This window comes from Rhincodon typus, chromosome 1 (genome assembly GCF_021869965.1).
Source record: "Rhincodon typus isolate 14 chromosome 1, sRhiTyp1.1, whole genome shotgun sequence".
Classification (NCBI taxonomy): Eukaryota; Metazoa; Chordata; class Chondrichthyes; order Orectolobiformes; family Rhincodontidae; genus Rhincodon; species Rhincodon typus.
The window spans coordinates 37,973,943-37,997,763 of record NC_063332.1 but is presented as its reverse complement, the minus strand read 5'-3'; the positions used below and the strand labels follow the sequence as shown (position 1 = coordinate 37,997,763).

Below are 23,821 nucleotides of genomic sequence, written 5' to 3'. Positions count from 1 at the left end.
AGACTGGTCAGTAATTTAAAAGTGTATCAGTTCCAGGAGGAAGTGGCAAGTTGGAATCAAAACTGGCTTCTGGCAAGAAACAAATTGTTATTGTTGAAAGGTGTTTTTTGTAAGTGAAAAACTGTTTCTAATGGAGTTCTATATCATTCAGTGCTGGGTGCCTTGCTGTTCATTAATGATATCAATGATTTCCACTTAGACCTCGGAGCAGTAATAAGAAGCTTGCAAATGTTACAAAAATTGTCTTGTGGTTGAAAATGAGGAATAAAGCTGTAGGCTGCAGGAAGTTATCACTGGACTAGTCGGGTCATTAAAAAAAAAATGGCATACAGAATTCAATTTGAGAAGTGTGAGGCAATGCATTCAGAAGACAGTCAAGATGAGAGAATACACAATGAATTGCCAGATTCTAAGAAGTGTGGACAATCAGAAGCAAAAGAGCCAAAAGGTAGGTTTAGGCTAAATAACTCTGTTTTAACCGGCGCAGAAGTAATGGCACGAAATGGTCTCCTTAAAAATTTCTGTGTCTGTAATTCTTCAGTTTTCAGTCATAGTATAGGGGCCAGACATGTTCATCGGCAACTAACTAGCCCCCTCTGCTGCCCAAACACCTGATCAAATCACGAGCCACTCACCTTGTTGACAGCTAATCGTGAGATTCTTGGCCTATTGCAGACCTTGAACATGGAGTGCCACCCCACCAGAAGCTGAGCTACCCTATCAGAGGTGGTAACATCTGGGTCCTAAAGAGACCTTCTGTTCAAGAGATTCAGCAGTGAGGAGGCATCTTATGGGTTGTTTCAGAAGAAGAACAGGAAGGTGGCTTTCAGGTGCCATCTGTTTACTTTTTATCAATGTCTCTGGTTGCACCACAAATTCAGGAATCTTGCCAACATCTTTGTAGCTTGCCATGAGAAGCAAATTTTCAATGGAATGATCATTAACTTCCTACCCCTTGGATATTTTCACATGCAGCTGAGATATTCGTGATACTTGAGTCTGCAGCCACATCAAAGAATTTTTTAATAGAATTTATTAAATTCTATTATGCACTCACATTTAACTTTGAAAATGGAACAATTAGATGTGCTGTCTATCCTCAATGTATCAGTTGAGAAATCTGCCAGTAGATTTTTACCTACTATTTATCAAAAGCTAATGCTCAATGGTCAATATATGTATTGGGATCCCTACAATCTCACACACTACAAGATCAATTTTATTAGGGATCTCATGAATAGGCCTTAGCCATCTGCTCACCGTATAACTTGATTCTGAGATAGGGCATATCAAACTACTGGCATGATAAATTGATTAGTTTGATCAGTGATCACAGGTTTTATATCACAGCAGTTCATGAAAGAGCCTATGTCTACCACTTTTGTCCCTGAGCAGTGCCCAGTCTACCCACATTAAAGGCATCTGAAAAATATGAGCAATAGGTGAAGCTAGCTGTCTCATGTTGCTACTCTGCAGTAATTACATGAGTGGTCTTCTCCACCAGCAGGATACTGCCATCGGTGGCTCAGTGGTTAGCACTGCTGCCTCACAGCACCAGGGACCCGGGTTTGATTCCACCCTCGGGCGACTGTCTGTGTGGAGTTTGCACATTCTGTGTCTGTGTGGGTTTCCTCCGGGTGCTCCGGTTCCTCCCACAGTCCAAAGATGTGCAGGCTTGGTGGATTGGCCATGCTAAATTGCCCCATAATGTTCAGGGATGTGTAAACATGGTGGGTTATAAGGGGATGGGTCTGGGTGGGATGCTCTGAGGTTCAGTGTGGACTTGTTGGCCTGAAGGGCCTGTTTCCACACTGTAGGGATTCTATGATGCTATCAAGCTAAAAAGGCATTTTGCCAACCTCACAAATGAGTAATGTGATACGAGTTGCATTGCCCATGTGATGCCAGGTAAGTAGGTCCTATGTCCCGATGACGTACAGACCATATCGAACAAAACATTCTGCTGCTCATGCTCAACTAGCCTGTGCTTTTAAGCATCAGAAAAGTATGTTCACCATTAAATGTGATTCTGCTACTGGAAATCATTTATTAACTAACCCAGACTGTGCTAAGAATTACATTGGAAATCAATAATTTGTCAAGCTCATGGTGATGTATTTTTACGTGCTAGAAATTACACAAGTACATACACAGAACCCTCTATTATGTAGGGAAGGAATTTTTTGTCCATACATTGCACCTTTTCCATGAATTACGCCTTGGCTATTCACCCTATCCATGCCCCTCATGAATTTGTAAACCTCTATAAGGTCACCACTCAACCTCCAATGCTCCAGGGGCAAAAGATCGCCAGTCGATTCAGCCTCTCTCTATAGCTCAAAAAGATTATGGAGACAGCCAATGGTTGCTGTATCCCCATGGCAACAAATTGGCCAATGAGAATCTTCCTGTCTGGTGTGAGAATTAAGATTGACAGTTAACTGTTCTTGCCACATTTCCATGCCAGTTATGACCCAACGAGTCAGCACCCATTTCTCGTGCTTCCTTTCCTCCAGGTTGTTTCTTACATCCTCGCTGTAATGAGTGTAAGATGAAAAGATTCAAATTCTTGCCAACTTTTATGATGGAAACACGATCAAATCTGCTTAAAGTTGATACAAACAAAAATTAACTTAGTTGAAATGAAAGCTAGCCTCTGTTCTTTTATGCATTTGGGTTGTTTGAAAATTAAAATATTATTTGGAACATTTGACTTGCTAAGAAGATTATACTAAGAAGTGACCCTGCAGAGAAGTCAGCCCTTGCAGGGAATACAAAACACATCTTTTTAATTGCATCACAACAGATCATTGCAATCATGCCAGAGAATAACAGTGCCCAAAGATTAGGAAACACACTTGGATGGAAGAAACATTGTGAAATAGTTTCCTCAAGGAGGCAATAGCTAATGTTAACAGCTGGGGCTTATACATTGTACACAGGGAAACCAGTTTGTGAAAATGAATAAAACTCTACTTGGAAGCTTGATGCAGGATTTAATGTGCCAGTTGTGTCTGCCATTGTGCTTATGTGAATTCAAAGTCCAGGAGAAAATTTGAGCATTGATTTTGAGATGAATCAATAGTTGTTTCTTCATAGCAAACTTAACTGAACGATGAATAACAACAACTGGTATTTGTATAGCATCTTTAACATAATAAAATATCCTAAGGTAGTTCACAAGTGCCATTATCAAAAAAGAACTTGGTGCTTATCTACAAAAAGAAATAGCAGGATCAATGATTAAAAGCTTGATAAATAGGTAGGTTTACGTAGCATTTAAACAGAGGCAAGTGCTGTATAGCATTAGAAATGTTTAGTGAGGAAATTTCAGTGCTTAGAACCTAGCCAGCTAAAGCCAAGGCCACCAATGATTGATAAATTGGTACTCAAAAAGCTGGAACCAGAGCAGTACACATACCTCAAAAGGTTGTGGGGCTGAAGTATTAGGATTAGAGAGACAAGGAAGTGCTAGCTCATGGAGGAATTTGAAACTGACGATGAAAATTTTGAAATTAAAACATGGAACCAAGGTTGCAGATATGCTTCCTCAACCAGACAATTGCCAGAAATAGGGATGGAATCAGTGTCAAGGGAGGAGAGTTGGTGGAGGTGATGAAAACAATAATTTGTTGTTTTCAAAACTGGGGAAGCTGTGAGTTTCAATTGCTTGCCATTTGCTCTATTCTATTATATTTTTTCTGCAAGAAAAGAACAATAATACAGTAAGCATGCGGTAAAATGTGGTCTGCTATAATCGCTGCTCACAATGTGATCTCTTCTACATTGAGGAGACGAAGTGCATACTGGGCGACTGCTCTTCCATCTGCAAAAATGACCCTGAGCTTTCTGTTGCCTGCCACTTCAACACACCACTGTGTTCCCTGGCCAACATCTCTGTCTCAGGCTTGCTGCAGTGCACTAGCAAAGCTTGGCGTAAGCTGGAAGAACAGCTTGGGGACCCTGCAGCCTTCTGGATCAATATCGAGTTCAACAATTTTAGGCTTGAGCACCTTCTCCCTTGCCCTTACCCCAATCTCCACACACCAACCTTGCCATCATGTGGGCTGCTATCACAACGAACCCATTAACAGCCACTAACAGTGCCTGTTTGCGGCTATTCATTCTCCCAGGCTGACCTTTATCCATTCCTTTGTGTGTCTAACCGTGTTTCCATCTCTCCAACTCCATCTCCACTTATCATTTCCTCCTTCATCCTCCCCCACCTCTTCTCTAGCATAAAAACCAAACTTTTCCCAGCGACAATCCATTCTGAAGATGAATCACCGGACCCGAAACATTAATATTGCTTTTTCTGCACTGATACTGCCAGACCTGCTGAGTTTGTTTTTCAGCAATTTCTGTTTTTGACATTCCTTCTCCATGTTGAAAGGCCTACAATTATTACTTAACCTAAATTAGAATTGATTACCCTGAAGAATAATTGCTAACATTTAAATTACTCTTTAAAGATTTTTTTTGTGTTTGATAGTTGATCCAAGATAGACATGAGTTAAAATCATTTTTTGAAGTTATTTCACTGTGTGATTGGCATACACGCTTTCTGGATATTGTCCCATTTCAAAATTGTTAACATCTGTCACACAGAAGATTCAGGGAAATTTATGAGCTGAGGTACAAAAGCCTTTCTCATCAAGAATACAGATTACAGAATTTGGCATGTAGGGCACATCCATCTATCTTTAATTCATGTCCCTAGGAAAGAAAATTTTATGTGAAGAAGTTCGTCTCTCGAATTTCCCAGTTGAAAGTTATTATTGATTTAACTTTGATTTTTGTTTTGGTACTCCTTGCTTGAACAATTGTTCACGTTAAAAATGTTCTCCTGATATCATTTCCCCCTCCCCCCACCAACTTTTGGCATCATCTTGGCTCAGTGGCAGCACACTCTCGTCTCTGAATCAGAATTTGATGTAACTTCAACAGTTTACTTGAGTGCAGTACTTAAGGTGTGTGATATTATTGGAGACTTTTGAATGGACTGTTAAACTGTGGTCGTATCTGCCTTCTCCAGTGAGCATCAAACACATCACCAGCATGTTCAACTTTGCTGCATTCTGTTTGCCCATACAATAAGTTTCAATAATAATTTATGGACTGGAAAGCAGTTTGGAGGCACGATAATGTGAAGGTCACCACGTAAATACTGATGACTTGTGTTGTTCTCTCCCTGACATTAGTCATGATTGATTTGATTTGATTTTGAATCATTATTATCCAGTCTTCTCTTCCTCTTTATACTTCAAGTGAAAAATTTGCACTCTCTCTTTGTAATGAATTCCTTTCCTCGACAGGCATTTCTGAATAAATGGTTTCTGCACCTTCCCCTGCCCTCAAATCTTTTCTGAAGTTGGTCACCACTACAGTATAGAATACTTTAACTGTGCCTTAAACTATGGTTGTATAATTTAGCACTTCCATCCCAACTGTTTATTTTGGCATCAAGCTTGGTACAATGGTAGCACTCTTGCCTCGATCAAAAGTTAATGCATGCAAATTTTTTTCACAATCTGAACATTCTAGGATAATACACCAGTGCATTTCCTGTGTGGATGCTGTATTGTTAGAGATGTCATCTTTTGGATAAGTCACAAAACTGTGGCCCCATATTCCATTGTTAGTGGATACAAAAAAAAACCCAAGGCCGTGTTCACCAATTAAAACTGTACATCCATGTCACTTTGCCTACTTGTGTATATATTACATTCAGTAGAACCATTGGTCAATATGATTTTTTATTTCCTTGAGCTGTGGGTGCCACTGGCTGGGCCACCATTTATTACCCTGACTAGTTGCCCGTAAAAAGATGGTAGTAGGCTGCAGTTTTGAACTGTTAATCTACTATAGATAGACTACAATTTCATTGTGTAGGAAGTCCCAGAACTTTGACCTAGAGACAATGAAGTAACAATGATATATGTCCAAGTCAGAATAGTACTTAACTTGGAGGGGAACTTGCAATTAGTGGTATTTTCCATGTATTTGCTGCCCTTGTCCTTCTAGATGGAAGGAGCTGAAAGTTTGGAAGGTGCTGTCTAAGGATCATTTGTGAATTTCTGCAATGCATCTTGTAGCTAGTACACACTGCTGATACTGAGCATTGGTGGAGGAAGGAGTGGATGTTGTGGATGTGATGCCAATCAAGCAGGCTGCCTTGTCCTGGATGGCGCCAAGCTTCTTGAGTATTGTTGGAGCTGCAGTCATCCAAGCAAGTGGATGGTATTCCATCACAGTCCAGACCTGTGTCTTGCAGATTATGGACAACTTTAGGGGGTCAGGAGCTGAGTCACATGCTGCAGGATTCCTAGCTTCTGACCGGCTCTTGTAGCCACTGTGTTTATGTGGCTAGTCCAGTTCAGTTTCTAGTCAATGGTAACCTCCAGGATGTTGATAGTGGGAGATTCAGTAATGGTAATGCCATTGCATGTCAAAGGATGATGGTTACATTCCATTTTGTTGGAGATGGTCAATTGTATGGAGTGAATGTTATTTGCCAGTTGTCAGCCCAAGCCTGGATATTGTCCAGATCTTGTTGCATTTGGACATGGTCTGCTTCAATATCCGAGGAGTCACAAATGGTGCTGAACATTGTGCAATTATGAGCAAACAAACCCTGTTTTGACCTTATGATGAAGGAAAGGTCATTGCTGAAGCAGCTGAAGATGGTTGGGCCTAGGACACTACTCTGATAAACTCTTGCAGAGATGTCCTGGTGCTGAAATAACTGAACTTCAAAAATTGGCACCATCTTCCCATGTGCCGGGTAGGTTTCCAAGCAGCAGAGAGCTTCTTTCCACCACCACCCCCCTCCCCCCCACCCCACCCCCATTCCCATTGATTCCAGTTTTGCTACGGCTGCTTGATGCCACACAAAGTTAAACGTGTCTTTGATGTCAAATTCAGTCACTCTCACCTCATCTCTGGAATTCAGCTCATTTGTCTATTTTTGAACCAAATGAGATCATGAGCTGAGTGACATTGGCAAAACCCAAACTGGGCATCAGTTTGACAAGATACCAAGAGACTTCATGGGATCCAGAGTCAATGTTGAGGATTCCCAAGACAATTCTTTCCTGACTGTATACCACTGTGCCGCCACCTCTGCTGGGTCTGTCCTGCCGGTGGGACAGGACATATCCAGGAACGGTGATGGTGGTTTCTGGGACATTGTCTTGAGGTGTGATTCCATGAATATGACAATATCAGGCTGTTGCTTGGCTAGTCTATAAGACAGCCCTCCCACTTTTGGCATTAGCCCCCAGATATTAGTAAAGGGAGCAGTGGAGATTCATCAGGATGTTGCCCAGGATGGAGCAGTTTAGCTATGAAGACCACCTGGATAATCTCAAGTTGCATTCTTTAGAAATTTGAAAATTTCATTCATGTTAGGTTTTGAAACCAATATATCATTCAACTAATGTCATTCAACTGATGAATGAAAAAACATATTTTAGATTTGGATTTCAACTCAGAATGCTTGCTATTACTCTATTAAAGATCAAACATGATTCCTTTTTCTGACTGAAGCTGGTGATCGGAAAGTGAGGATATTGCAGTGATATCAATTACGAGAAACTTGATCAAACGTTGAGGAAGGATTGATATGGCCAAAACTTACTTTATCAGATCCATGGTCCTACTTGAGTCTTCACTTCCTACAAAGGAGAGGAGAAAAGGAGGACTAAATTCTAAATTATTCACAAAATGAATTAATCTAATGAAAGTCAAATTCCAAAAAATAAGCCCCGATATTACCCCTAAATCAATGTGAAAATACATGAAAAGCAGGAAACATTTAAACGAATCAGTTACTAACATCTTTTGTGGGTGCCCTGATTTAATTTCTAACTCATTCTTTGGGAAAGTAAGGAACTTATAATTGTGAGCAAAAATTGCAGCTGACAAAAAAAAATGCAATGTAAAATTATGTAAATGATTGTGTTCAAAATTAATTACAGGATTGTGATATGGATACATTTGAAATTGAATGTAATTATGCTGTTGTTTCGTATTACAGTCGAACATTCTCAAAGAATTGCACAATGGTAATTCTATTTGTCTCATTTATTTTCATCAGACATTTTCATTTTGTTCATAAATTATTGGGTTATAAACACTTTATATTAATTATAAAATCTATGCAACTAGCAATTTTATTAATATCGTATAAAAGTTCTGACAAAACGAGTGGGCAGCAATGTTGAGCAGGCAGTTTATGTAGAATTCTACCACATGAAGCTATACACTGGTTCATCACATAATTTTGTTCCATACTTGAAGTAGGAACTAGCCTATTTGAGCTCCCTCTATAACTGTGCTTAGTGAAAACTTAAAGAAGTGGGCATATTGCAGTGCAAAGATGGAGGAATTCCTCACCCTTAAGAACTTGGGGATAGATTTTGAATTCTGGACAACCAAATGATAAAGACATCTGGTTGGTGTCCTGTTCTGGTAGTGTAGAAACCTCCAACATTGTGGGGCTGTGGCCTCATGTTCATGCATCAGGTGAACTGCAGAGCACCAATGCAGTTTGCCATATGGAACACAGCCATTAGCAAGCAAGGTTTCTGATCTTGGAGAGTGAAGATCCTAAGGCTACAACAGAGCAGATTCTTTCTGTAGGCCCTGGGTTCACTCTCCAACTCTATGCAGGCCTTCAAGAGCAATTAAATGTATAGCACTAGTGAGTCTCTTCCAGTTCCCATCGAACTGATTGGACCTTCAAGCTCATGTAGCGGTTCTGAATAGATGCTTCCCAAAAGGCTAAGTGATATCCTATTTACATTATAGGATCCTGATCTCCGTATCAAAAGTGAAAAGTTACTTTTTTTAAAAAAATGTTTCTTTTACACTAAGTGGTTTGTCCCTTTTGGTTTGAATAAAAAGACTGTCACATTTCAGAGAAGTTGGTCTTCAAGACCCAGACCAAGGCACTTACCACCTCGTTGCTATCCACTCTCCCTTTGATAATGCCATAGTTTTAATGTCACTGGACTAGCAATCTGGTGTTATTGCTAGTCAAAAGAATGTTTTGAGAATATGAATTTGAATTGCATCATGGCAGCTGGTGGGATTTGAATTAATTTTAATAAAAGCCAGTCTAAAGGAGATCACGAACCCATTTTTTTATTGTCACAAAATCCATATGGTTCACTAATGTTCACTAGTGAATGAAGTCTTCTGTCCTGACCTGGTCTTGTCTACAAGGGACTCCAAACTGACAGTAATAAATTACCTCTGACATGGCCAGTAATAAATTACCTCTGACACGGCCATCAAGCCACTCAGTTGTATTAAATTCTAAGTAAAGGAATGAAACTGGAGCAACCAGGAGGCAGTAACCTAGGCACTGATAATGACAATAGCAAACCAGCCCTACAAAGTCCGTTTTACTAACATCTCGGGGTGGGGTGGGCGTGGGGGCGGTGGTGTTCATTCCAGAATTGAGAAAGCTGTCCTGCAGACTAGCCAAGCATCAGCCTGTCAAAGCCACATTCATAACATCATATTATTAATGTCTGGGACACCAACATCACCATCCCGTGCTTGTCCTGACTCAACAAAAGTGGAGGTACAGTAGTATGCAGTCTGGAGGATTTTGCCTTGGGGGTCCTTAACATTTACTCTGGACTACATGAAGCCTCATGCATCAGGTCAAACATAGGCAAGAAAATCTCTTGCAGATTGCCACCCATTTCCCCTTGGTCTCGAACTTCAACTAATGAATCAGTTCTCCTGCATAGTAAAAACCTCAGAAGAAGTGCTAAGGGTGACAAGGGCAGAAGACATACTCTGGGTTAGGTTCAACATCAGTCGTGGCTCAGTAACACAACTACTGATCAAGCTGGCGGGCCCTAAATGACATTGCTGCAATTGTGGAAATGCTGTAGATGGTGAGCGAAGCAACAAGAGGGCTTTTTCCACTGTCATAAATGCCTCTGGTCGTGATTGACCACCACACAGTCCCTGTGGAGATGAAATTCTCTCTTCACACTAAGGATAATCTCCATTGTGTGGTGTGACATTATTACCTTACTAAATATGACAGATGTTAAGCAGATCTAGCTGTTCAAAGCTGGGCATTCATAATGCTCTGTGGACCATCATCAGCAGCAGAATCGTACTCAACCACAATCTGTAACGTCATGGCCCAGTGTATACCTCACTCTACCAATAATGTCAAGCAAAAGGATTAAGCCTGGTCCATGAAAAGTGCAGGAAGGCACGTCAGGAGCAACACCAGGTATTTGTAAAAATGAAGTGTCAACTTGGCGAAGCTACAAAACAGGACTGTATGCAGCAGAAGCGTCATATTGACAGACAAAGCTAACCAATCCAACAACAAACAGATCAAATCTTAGCTCTACAGTCCTGCTACATCCAATCATGACTGGTGATGGACAACTAACAACCAACAAGAGGAAACTCCACAAACATCCTAATGGTCAAGAATGGGAAAGCCCAGCACATCAGTGCAAAATACAAGGCTGAAGCTTTGGCATCCATTTTCAGCAAAAAATTACAAATTAATCATGCCTCTTGGACTTTCCCTGAAATTTGAAATTGACCAGCCATACAAATACTTTGACTTCAAGAGCAGGTCAGAAGCTAGGAATAGTGCTGCGGTCCTGACCACTCCTTGTCCCATCTAGCCTCAGAAATATCTATGTATCTGTAATTTTGTAAAACCCTGATTTTAAGTGCTCCATTGTTGAAAGTTGTTCCTTATGCTATGAAGTCCTAAACTCTGGAATTCCCTTCCTAACCCTCTGTAGCTCATCTTCCTTCTTTAAGACATATTTTAAGCACCTGGGGTGCCTCGAGATGCTTTATTGTGTTAAAGGTGCTATACAAATATAAGCTGTTACTGTTCGTTCCTTTAGTTCAAAATTCTGTCCATCTCAATGTTGAATGTACTCAACAATTGAACAACTAAAGCTCTCTGAGGTAGACAATCCCAAAGAATCACAACTAAGGGTGAAAAACAGAATTCACACCATCCCATTGTAAATGTCCAGCACCTTAATAAGACTGGGATCCCTATTTCTAGATTCTCCAACCCAGGGAAACAACCTCTTAGCATTTACACTGTCAAATTCTCTAAAAATATTATAAGCGCCATGATTCTAGTAACGTTGAGAAATTTTTAGCATTCAAACTGTTAAAGGTTTACACTTTTTTATGAAAAAAGCAAATCTAAATGTAATTGAACAAAAGAAGCCAAAAATCTGCAGTAATATCTTTATTGGTTTTTCATGATTAGTGCACCAATGGCAATTTCATTGTTTTACTTAATGCATTGAGTCTGGTGTAATTGATATCTGGGTATTGCCCCTTGTGCTTGTCTGTTGATTCTATCATATTTCCTAATTTACTACCTTTTAAGTATTTCCAGGAGAAAGCTTGTCTGTAGGGTTGCAGAAACGTGTTGCTAGTCTTACAGGCCTGCACATTATAAGGCACCTGTGTGTTATTCACATGTTCGAAATTAGTTGTGATGAAGAGTCATTGATCTGAAACATTGGCTACTGTTGCTGGACTCCTCACTCGCTTGCTGAACAGGTGGCAAGACAACCAAGCTAACTTTGCACAGTGAGGCCTGCCATATATTCACCCCATCTGTCAGTTTGGAGTCTGGTGATGAAATCGTCTCTGAAGACAACTCTCCAGCAGCAGAAATCCTGCCCTGGGAGAGCTGCCGACCCTTTAATGGCCAACAGCCTTTACATTTGCCAGTGCAACCATGAAGGTTGGAGCTGCTGCCTGGAAAAAACCCAACATCCCAAGGATCAATCTCTCAGGTATAACACAGTGTGGAACTGGAGGAACACAGCAGGCCAGACAGCATCAAGAGGAGCAGGAAAGTTGATGTTTCGGGTCTGGACCCTTGTTCAGAAAAGTGCATTTTTATCGGGATGGGGAGCTGCCTACTTGGGTTGGGGCAGTGGAACTGGGGTGAGGAGCAGTGGGTTGGAAGCAAGAGCAGTAAACAGGTACTCAGCAGCCACCACAACCCTGACCTGTGACTATTCTCTTGATTGTGCAGATTGGGGAATCCTGTACCCCTGCCATCACTGATAGCCCATCTGCGCTGGGTTACTGCCGATTCTTTATCATTCCCCACTTGGAGCTTAGATATTTTTAAACATATTTATCAGGCATGTTATGATGCATCGATGGAGCTGGTGGACTTGAACCCAGACCTCCTGGTCCTGAGTAGGGACACTATCACAATGCCACAAGAGCGTTCACCTCGAGTTTAGATAATTGCAACCCAGATAGGAATAGACACTAAGTGGTTCTTAAGTGATCATTAATAATCCCCCCCGAAGGATTTCCATTGTTGGCAGGCTACATAGGTTTGACTTGGGACTTTCCAATTTGAACTAATTCAAGCAGAGGCAGTGGTGTTCTGGGACACGACCATAAAACTTGGTTAACTTGCCTTCCTGCCTCCAGGACAGAAAAATCCCACCCATAAACTGGCTCTCTCACCAGATGCTGCCTGGCTCGCTGAGTATTTCCAACATGTTCTGTTTTATTAATTCACATTTCTCATTGGTTAGAATTCTATCTTCTTTAAACTGTCATTCCCCATGCTTTGTGCAACATATACATCTAGGAAACAGGGTAATCAATACACCAATTATGGTATTGCTTTTCTCTTTGCATTGGGTCATCCATTCTTGACTACAAAATGGATTTCCTCTCTCTATCACACATTTCCACAGTTAACTTTCTTTTCCCAATTTTAGATTCAGTGTCTAACTGTCTCAACTAATCTAAGGGAATAATGCTATCTAAGTTTTAATTGGTAGGCCCATAGTACGGTATGTAGGACCATAGACTGAAAACAGCAACATGAAACATTGTTGCAAAACCTACCATTGAACAGTACGTGTCAGTCTTTATCTTGCACACATGCACATGAATGACAAAGACACAGTGTGTTGTTGCTTTTCTAAATATGTAAGTGAAAAATGGGCTGCACAGTGTGAAAAATGTTTCCAGCTGCAATGGGCAATGAACTAACTGCTGCTGACTGGGGGAAGAAAAGGGAGAAACACTTGCTTCGCATGTCATGCAGATAGACAATGTCCTGTCCAAATTAGAACCGGATAGCTTATTTTTTCGAGTGGCTGCCTATAACATCTAACATTTAATTTAGAGAATGGTTGTTGAAAATTAAAGTTCACTTTTACACTTCTGTGTATTCTGGTGTGAATGACCATTTTTGTTTTATTATTAAAGTTCCTTAGGATGTTTTATTACCAACACAGCAATGTCGGTACTTAAATCACAGTTACTGAACTCTGCTGTGTTCCCTCCTGTCCTACTATTTGATTGATTTATTGTCACATGTACTGAAGTACGATGAAAACTTTGTTTATGAGCAGTGCAGGCACATCATAGTAAGCAAGGATGTACAGATCAAAAAGACTTAGACAGAGGCATACAAGTTACATTACACAGGGCGTGCACTAGGCGAGATCAATGTTAGCAAGATCAGCATTATTTGAGGCTAGAGGGGCCATTCATCAATCTAATAATGGCCAGGAAGAAGCTTATCCTGAACCTGCTGGTGTGTATGTTCAGGCTTCTGTACCTTCTGCCCGATGGAAGAGGTTGTAGGAGACCATTCCAGGGTGCAGTGGGTCTTTGATAACGTTGGCAGCCTTTCCACAGCAGCAAGCTGTGTAAATGGAGTCTGTGGACAAAAGGTTGGTTTCCGTGATGGTCTGGGCTGTGCACACCATCTTCTGTAGTTTCTTACTGTCCTGGGCAGAGCAGTTGCCAGACCAGGCCGTGATGCACCTGGACAGTATGCTTTCAATGGTGCATCTGTAGAAGTTGGTGAGGAACCTTACGGACATGCCTAATTTCCTGAGCCACCTAAGGAGGAAGAGGCGTTGTGTCTTCTTGACTGTCACATCTGCATAGGAAGCACAGGACAGGTTGTCAGTCATCCTCACTCTGAGGAGCTTGACGCGCTCCACCCTCTCAATCTCAGTTCTGTGATGTAGATGGGAGTGTGTTCTCCTCCTTTCTTTCTGAAGTCAATGATCTTTTGTTTTGCCGACATTGGCAGAGATGTTATTCTCATTGCAACATGTTACCAAGCCCTCTATCTCGCTTCTGTATTTTGACTAGTTATTGATAGATATCCGTCCTACTACAATGGTGTCGTCAGTGAACTTGTTCTGCTCTTATACTCAGTTTTATTCTTGGGATAAGGTGCCGGTAGCATACTGAGTTAGTTTGCCCTCATTGTCACTGGTTTTACCACTATGCACAATAAATAATGTAAATTTGAGTCTATCTCACCAAAAATGTTAGCATACAGATACAGCAAGTAATTAGGAAGGCAAATGAAATGATGGTCTTTATTGTAAGAGGGATAGAGCAGAAAAATAGAGAAGTTATGCTACAACTATACAGAGCATTTATGAAACTGTAACCAGAATACTGTACATAGTTCTGGTCCCTTTACTTAAATTGCGATATACCTACATTGGAAACAGTTTAAAGAATGTTCACTAGGCTGAAACCTGGAATAAAGCAATTACCTTCAAAGGAAATTATTGAGCTGGGTCTGAGCTGTACTGATTAGAGTTTAGAAGAATGAGAGGTGATTGTATTGAAACTAATGTAAATCTGAGTGTGTAACAGAGTAGATGTTGAGAGGTTGTTTCCCATCATGAGAAAATCTAGAACTAGGGGTACAGTGTCAAAATAAAGGGTCTCCCATTAAGGTGGCAACATATAAAGGAATTTATACAGTGGTTTGTTAGTGTTTGGAATTTTCTTCTCTCGAGAGTAGTGTTGGCTATGGCTTTGAATGCATTCAAAGCCATACTAGACAAAATTTGATCTATAAGGGTGTGAAGAGCTATGATGGGCAGACTTGGAAGTAGAGTTAAGGCTACAATCGGATCATCCAAGACCTTATCTAATAACAGAGCAGGCTCATGGTACTAAATGGCTTGTTCCTGTTTCTATTTCTCATGATCACTAATCCCCAGTATGGGCGGAAGGGGATCATTCTAATTGGGTACAGCAGGTTAGAATCTTCTGCTGAAACATTGCCTGTAATAACAGACCAATCACAAAAGACAATTGATGCTATTCCACAGGGGATTCTACTCATTTTTGTGGTGGGAGATCAAGAGTTTGATGTTCATATCCAGTTGTGATGAGGAAATGTTATATGAACATGACCCTTCCTACTCTGTCATGTTGGAGGTGTTAGCGTTTTATAAACAAACTCTTTGGGGATCGGAATGATCCGGATCCTATGGAGATGCTGCGACTCAGGAACTGGCTGACATTGAAAAAAGCATCACAGCAAAACCGTAATTTCATTTGATCTATTACTGTCATGTGTACCGAGGTACAGAGAAAAGTGTTACAGGTAGATCATATTATACAAGTGCATCGGTAACAGAAAAGAGTGCAGGATACAGTGTTACAACTACCGAGAAGGTGCAAAGAGAGATCAACATTAACATTAAAGAGATTCATTCCAAAGTCTGATAGCCAGTTTCCACACTCTAGGAATTCTATGAAAATAAACAGTGGGGACGAGTTTATTGTTTGGTGAGAAACTGCTGTTAGGAATCTCTCTAAAATACAAAAATATGTTATTCTTTTTAAAATATCTTGCCAGTAAGATACACGCAGTCATATTATGCCAGAGTGAGACATAGCAGAGTGAATGTTTGGGAAATCTGATTCGCAATTGAAATTCAGTGCATAAAGGGAAAGAAGTGCTTTGAGTGAGGGACTTTTCCTTATTTATCCCTCTTGGGACGTGATTGTCACTGGGTAGCATTTGTTTCTCATCATTGCTGCCTTAGAAAAGGTGCTGGTGAGTTGCCTTCTTGAACTGCTGTAGTCTATGTACTGTAGGTAGACCCACAATGCCCTTCGGGAGGGAATTTCAGGGTTTTGACCCAGTGACAGTGAAGGAATGATGATATATTTCCAAATCAGGGTATTTGATTGCAAACAGTTGTGAGGTGCTGACTGGGGAGTAGGAGTAGGTTCCTTCATTAGTAGCTGTTGTTATGGTTTATTTCTTAAAATTGGGAAACTTGTGTCTCAAATTTGTGACCCTTGAGAGAGATTGGTGGTGGAGACATTATAACTTTCAGTTCTGCCCATGATATTCCAATGGTTCATTGTTACTGGTTTCTGCTCTAAATGAATTCCACACATGTCATAATCGGGGTGCTAAGTTTCCACTGCAGGGTGCCATTGACAAGATGCACCCTGATGCATTGGGAACCTTTTCAGTTTTGCCAAGTTTAAATAGGGCTAAAGTTTCCACGCAACTCATTGACATAAGCCTAAACTTAAAATCTCACACAAGATTGCACAATCAGTGTAAACAAATAATCCATCTGGGACTAAAACAGAGTCAAACATGACCTCAAGATCCAGTCATTTAAAAGCAAATTCAGAGTCTCTGAAGCCTCAAATAAGTGCTCCAGCTATTCATTTAATAATTAGCTTGGCCATTTGGGAAACCTATTTAAACGAACTCGATAGATAATTATCTATCAGTAATAGTACGGTGGGGCCTTGATGGAAAATATTACTCAACCTATTGATATTTTTCCATGGAGTTACTTTCTTGTTAAAGAAAATAAATTAAGAGTCACCCTCATGAGAATTTAAATGCTGCTTAAGTGATCTGACTTTAATTGAACTGTGATAATTGCACACGTTATTTATTGTTCCCTTGTTTTGAGTAGTGGCACACTACTCATTGCTGGTGTCACCTAACCAAGAGATAATGACCAGTAACCGTCTTGTTAATTTCTGGCTAAATTGAATAACATGAAAAAATTGATTTGAGAGAAAATAGCCCAGCGGATATTTAATTAGATTTCAATTCAGCTTTTTTTTTGAACAAAATTGATTTTCTCCCTGTAAATTTCAAATGTTGAATAATAAATCAGAAAAATTTAAAAAGACACAGTTTATTCAATTTTAGTGAATACATTCATGAAAAAAATCAATGTGAAGGAATGTTTGTTGGGATGGAGTGATGTGAATATCCAGGAGTTGAAGGAGTGTGCATTTCCCACTTTCCATTGTAATTTGTTGGAGAAATCAACAAAATAATTGACAAACTATATATTTCGAAATTAGTTTTTATTTTGCATCTTGCCCCAAAGTCTACAAATCAACTTGAAGGGTTAGGAGAGTTCTTTTTGAAAACTCAATGTTCTTTCTTTATTTATCTTTTGGGTTGCCTCAGGACCTCTAACAGACTCCCTGGTGTGTCTTTCCAGGATACCACTGACATGTCTTTTTTTAGGGAACCCTCCTATGTGGATGACCAATGAGCTAGGCCAAAAAGAACATGAGATGATGGATGGATGGATTCAGCTGTCCATAGGCTGTATTTTCTGGTGGTGCAACTTGAGGGAGAGCACTTCTGGCACATGTGTAGATACAACCAGTGCCAGAGGTGTGGTTAAACCTTGCCAATTTTGTTGACCATTTGCACGAACCTTTGAAATGTTTCAGGATGATGGGGGAACACTTTAATGGCCCTTGTCTTCAACGGGGGTTCAGCTGATATGCCTGTTGCATGAATGATGTGGGCTTTGAGCACGCACATTTCTTATTTAATGATAATTCTTCTTCCTGTAAAGTTTTTGTATGGCCTTTACCCTTTTTTCATACACAGTTTGGTTGAACTGTGGATTGAAATGTCATCTATGATGCCTTCTAGTCTCTCCAAGATATTTCTCAGTGTCATGTGAAATATTTCAGAATCAGGGCCCGAGCTCAAAAGAATGACACCACAGGAAACCCATAAATTCATTGGTTGGTGATAGCTACTAATTTGACTATATATCATAGGATATTTTGGGATTGATGGTAAATAGGGAAATGTTTACAGGCTACAAACTAAATGACCTATAAACACGGGTATGAATTTTTTTCTTAAAAATCTGCTTAAGATCTAAGTAATTAAAATAGAGATGCTGGGTCATGTGATGTGTTGTACCCACATGACATGGGAGCTGGTGGATCCCACTGTGGTTCACAGTGACCACATCTGTACATCAAGTGTTAGTTGCTAAAGGAACTGGTGGCTCAGAGTTGATGAGCTGGAGTCTGAGCTTTGAACAACGCGACACATCAGGGAGGGGGAGAGTTACCTAGATGCTGTGCTTCAGGAGGCAGTCACATCCCTTAGATTAACTACTTCCAACTCGGTCAGTAGTCAGGGACTGGAGGATGTGACTTCAAATGTGGTAGGTAGGGGGATCCAGAAGGTACAGCTGAATGAGCTTCAGCCCTTGAGCTTAGCCAACAGGGAGGAAGAATCTCAAACCTGCGTTGACGAGAGTGGGGGCTGCAAGCAGGATGAGCAAACTGATGATAGCACTGGTAGAGGGAGCTGTTCAAGAGGAGGCGGGGGAGAAAAGAGAAATGTAGTTGTAATCAGGGGAATAGACACTGTCCTCTGTGGTCAGGATTGAGAGCTCCAAAGTCTTTGTTGCCTGCCTGGTGTCCAGGTTCGTAGAATCCCTACAATGCAGGAGGAAGGCTCATTGAGTCTGCATTAACCCTCTGAAGAGCATCCCACCCAGACTCAAACCCTCCACCCTATCCCTTTAACCCCACATTTTCCCATGGCTAATCCGCCAAGCTTGCACATTCCTGAACACTATGGGGCAATTTAGCATGACCAATCCACCTAACCTATACATGTTTGGACTGTGGGAGGAAACCAGAGCAAACCCACTCAGAATGTGCAAACTCCACACAGACAGCCATCCGAGGCTGGAATCGAACCTGGGTCCCTAGCTCTGTGAGATGGCAGTACTAACCACTGAGCCACCGTGTTGCCCTTACGATACACTCCCCATTCAGGATATCTCCTCTGGTTGCGGAGGAACTTGGAATGGGAGGGAAAAGATCCAGTTGTTGTGGTCCAGTTGCGGGTGCCAATGATATATGTAGAAAGAGGAGGGAGATTCTGCTGAGGGAATATGAGTAGCTAGGGGCTAAATTAAAATGCAGAAACAATAAGGGAAATTCTCTGGATTACTACCTATGCCACGATCATTTTGGCAAAGGGTGAACAATATCAAAGGCTCAAATATCATTGTGGGAGAAACTGGTTTGAAATCATGGGACATTGGCACCAGTACTGGGGAAGGAGGGAACTGTTCTGATGGGCTGGGCTCCACCTGAGCTGAATGATGCTGGGACCAGAGTCCTTGCGAATCACATAACTAGGGCTGTGAGTAGGGATTTGAACTAAATAGAGAGGGTCAGTCGCATGGAAAATAATGTGGGGAGGGCTCAGCAGAGATTATTAAAGTTTCTAGGACAAGTAATATAACAGTGTGAAAACAGTCAGGAATCTAACTTCAGGCACTGCAGATAGGGGAACAACTACGAGAAGGAGGGCAGTCAATGCAGGACTGAAGGTGTTGTACTTAAATGCACACAATATACAAAACAAGGTATATGAGCTTGTAGTACAGATTAAAGTTGGCAGGTATGATGTTGTGTGTATCACAGATGTGGCTGCTGAGGGATCAGGCCTAGGAACTAAACATACAAAGATATCGTATTGAAAGGGCGGGCAGATGGGCACGGGGGCAGAATTGCCTTGTTAGTAAGAAATGAAATAAAATTGATAGGAAGAAGTTATATATAGTTGAAAGGCATAGAATCTGTGTGGGTAGAGTTGAGGAACCACAAAGGAAGAACGACACTGAGGGTGTTGTGTACAGACCCTCTAGCAACAGTCGGGATGAGGGGAAGAAAATAAATCAGATGACAGAAAGGCACTATTACAGTAATCATGGGGGACTTCAATCTGCATAGGGACTGGGAAAATCAGGCTTGTAGCAGACCTCCAGAAAAAGAATTTGTGGAACATCTATGAGATTTTTTTTTGTTTTAGAGCAGCTGTGGTAGAGTCCATGAGGGAACAGGCAATTCTGGATTTGGTGATGTGTAATGAGGTAGACTTGATAGGGAGTATAAAATTCCCAGACAGCAGTGACTTTAAATAGATAGAATTTACCCAGCATTTTAAGAAGAAGAAGATTGAATCAGACGTAACAGTATTACAATTGAGTAAAGGTAACTGCAAAGACATGATGGAGGAAATGGCCAGAGCTGATTGGAAGGGGAGCCTTTGAGCGAAGATGGTGGAGCAGCAATGGCAGGAGTTTCTGGGGTAATTCAGGAGGCACAACAGAAATTCCTTAGAATCCCTAAAGAGTGGAAACAGGCCATTCAGCCCAACAGTCCACACTAACCCTCCCAAGAGCATCCCACCCAGACCCATCCCCTTAACCTATCCCTGTAACCCTGCATTTCCCATGGCTAATGCACCTAGCCTACACATCCCTGAACACTACGGGCAATTTAACACAGCCAATCCACCTAACCTGCACATCTTTGGACTGTGGGAGGAAACAGAGCACCCGGCGGAAACCCATGCAGACATAGGGAGAATGTGCAAACTCCACACAGTCACCATGCTGCCTAAGGAAGAAGAAACATATTAAAGGAAGGATGAGGCAACCATGATTGACAAGGGAGGTCAGGGATAGCATAAAAGTAAAAGAGAAAGCATACAATGTGGTGAAGATTAGTGGGAAGCCAGAGAATTGGGAAACCTTTAAAATAGAGCAGACGATAACTAAAAAAGCAATAGTTAGTGGAGGGTGGGTGGGCAGGTGAATGAAATAGGAGTGTAAGCTAGCTAGTAATATAAAGAAGATTGCAAGAATTTTTTTCTTAACATCTGAAAGGTAAGAGAAAGCCAAAAGCGGATATTAGACCGCTCAAAAATGAGGCTGGAGAAGTAGTAATGGGGAGCAAAGAAGTGGCAGAGGAACTGAATAGGTACTATGTATCAGTTTTCACAGTGGAAGACACCAGCAGCATGTCAGAACTTCAAGAGAGTCGGTGGGGGGGGTAGGGGTGAGTGTAGTGGCCATCACTGAGGAGAAGATGCTTAGGAAGCTGAAAAGTCTGAAGGTAGTTAAGTTACCTAGACCAGATGGACTACTCACCAGAGTTCTGAAGGAGATAGCCGAGGAGATTGGAGAGACATTAGTGGTGATTTTTTAGGAATTACTAGGATCAGGAAGGTCCCAGAGGACTAGAAAATGGCTAATGCAAAATCCCTGTTCAAGAGAGGGAGGAAGGGAGGTAGATAACAGGAAGTTATAGGCTGGTAACCTGACCTCAGTTGTTGTTAAGATTAGAGTCCATTATTAAGGAATAGATTGTGGAGTACTTGGAAGTCCATGGTAAAACCGGGCTGAGTCAGTATGGCTTCTTCAAGGGGAGATCATGCCGGACAAATCTGTTGGAATTCTTGGAGGAAGTTACAAGCAAGTTGGCCAAAGGAGAGCCAGAGGACATGATCTACTTGGATTTCCAGAAGGCCTCTGACTAGGTGCTGCACAGGAGGCTGCTAAATAAGATAAGAGCACATGACATTAGGGACAACGTACTGGCATGGATAGAAGATTGGCTGGCTGGCTGGCTGACAGAAGGCAGAGAGTCTGGATAAAGGGGTCTTTTTTAGGATGGCAGCTGGTGACTAGTATTGTTCCACAGTGGTCTATGTTAGGACCACAACTTTCCACATACATTAACGATCTGGATGAAGGAACTGAGGCATTGTTGCAAAGGTTGCAGATGACATTAAGTGAGGTGGAGGGACAGATAGTGTAGAGGAAATGGGAAGGCTAGGTGAGTGGGCAAAGAAATGGCAGATGGAACACTGTGTGGGAAAGTGTGAGCTTATGCACTTTGGGAAGAATAGAGGTATGGACTATTTTCTAAATGGGCAAAGGCTTCAAAAATCTGAAGCACAAAGGGACTTGAGAGTGCTAGTTCAGGATTCTCTTAAGGTTAATATGCAGATTCAGTTGGCAGTTGGGAAAGCAAATGCAGTGTTGACATTCATTTCGATAGGCCTGGAATACAAGAGCAGAGATGTTCTGCTGAGGCTGTATGGGGGCGTGGTTAGATTGCATTTGGAACATTGTGTTGTTCTTATCTCAGAAAGAATGTGTCGGTGTTGGAGAGGACCTAGAGGAGGTTTACAAGAATGCTCCTGGGGATGAAGGGCTTGGCACATGAGGAGCAGTTGAGGACTGTATTTGATGGAGTTTAGAAGGATGAGGGGGCATCTGATAGAAACTTATAGAATACTGAGAGGACTGGATCGAGTGGACATGGAGAAGATTTTTGCATGAATAGGAGAACGAGTACCTGAGGGCACAGCCTCAGCATGAAGGGATGGCCCTATAGAACCGTGACAAGGAAGAATCTCTTCAGGCAGAGGATGGTGAATCTGTGGAACTCATTGCTGCAGAGGACTGTAGAGACCAAATCATTGGGTGTATTTTAGACCTAGATTGGTAGGTTCTTGATTGGTAACGGGATCAAGGATTACAGGGAGAAGGCAGGAGAATGGGATCGAGAAACATATCAGCCATGACTAACGGCAGCGCAGACTCAATGGGATGAGTGGGCTAATTCTGCTCTGATGTCTTATGGTCTTAGGGCCTTCCACACACACAGAGTCCAATAGAATAGGAGTGTGGGGCTGAATTGCAACAAAAATTTAAAAGCAACCTAATACTAATGATTATCTGTTCACTCCACTTATTCTAACAACAGAAATTCACATCCTACTAAAAGGCCAGCTCACAGACCAGAACTAATAGAATTACTGATCATTTAGTCGTTTCATTTTAAAATGCATCAGTGCTGCAAATAGTCACGGTGATATGAGTCATATCATTTCAGTGATGAACTGATTTTTTCAGGAATCAGACACAGTTTCTCATTCCCTTTCTGGTTTAGCATTTTGTAACAAGCCTGAGAGCAAGTGTTACAGTCAGTATTCATAGCAACTGTGCTTGTCAACGAAAGAGGCAGTGGCTGAGTATTAACCCTATTGATGTGAACAGACTTAGGTGGGGTGGGAAGTACTTGATGTGATATTTTTTGCCTAACAGTACAAACCATTTTCTTTTTCAGATAACATCTGCATTAGGGACAGAATGTCAAAAAAATTTTGCCTCACCTTGAAGAAATTGGGTCGATGTTCAATGGCAACAATTAGGATCCAATGTTGTTACACTTGCCTGACAATGAGAAGAGCAGTAGAGCAAAGGTTGAGCAAAGGAATCACTTCAGATTCATGAAACAGATTGGAATTTGCTTTTGTACTTTGACAAACTCGAACTGCATCCCTTTAAGCAAGCTTTTGAATGAGTCTGCTTCCTTCAGTAAGGTGCTGTTTAAACCTATATTGATCAATGCAGCAAGTCATTGCTTGTTTGACAAAGGAAATAGTTACTCATACAGACAGAGTTGCCAAGTCTCTTCGGATAAATGGACTGAATGCACATTGGTTTTCCGATTTAGTCAGTTCTTTGATCTTTGCAAGCTTAGTTTTCATTAAACAAAACTACACTTTTTTTTACCTCAGCACCTGCTGGGGATAATTACAAAAATGCCAGCATAAGGGAAAGCCATCTTTTCCATTCAGTAGGTTTTACTCTTTACCATTAAATACTATGGCACTGGAAACTAAGTATTGATGTACCCCACATTATATATGAGTACAATTTCCCAGATCACCTTCATTTTGCAAAACAGAGCCTTCCTTCAATAACTTTAATGCAGTTACTGTCCTTTTATCTGCAATTCACTTCATTCTCACAGCAAAGATCCATTACACATCCCCTCAGAGTCGCCATATTAACACTTAGACATTTGGCAG

General features: G+C 41.2%; 1 protein-coding gene across 1 annotated transcript in view; it reads left to right on the top strand.

Moving 5' to 3' along the window:
• Positions 1-23,240, top strand: part of LOC109916393 (A disintegrin and metalloproteinase with thrombospondin motifs 12-like) — a 465,504-nt gene extending 442,264 nt beyond the window's left edge. The window contains exon 26 of the mRNA XM_048604457.1: positions 23,074-23,240. Within this exon, the coding sequence (XP_048460414.1) occupies positions 23,074-23,240 (167 nt within the window). The remainder of the gene's footprint in view (positions 1-23,073) is intronic.
• Positions 23,241-23,821: the final 581 nt, after the last annotated feature.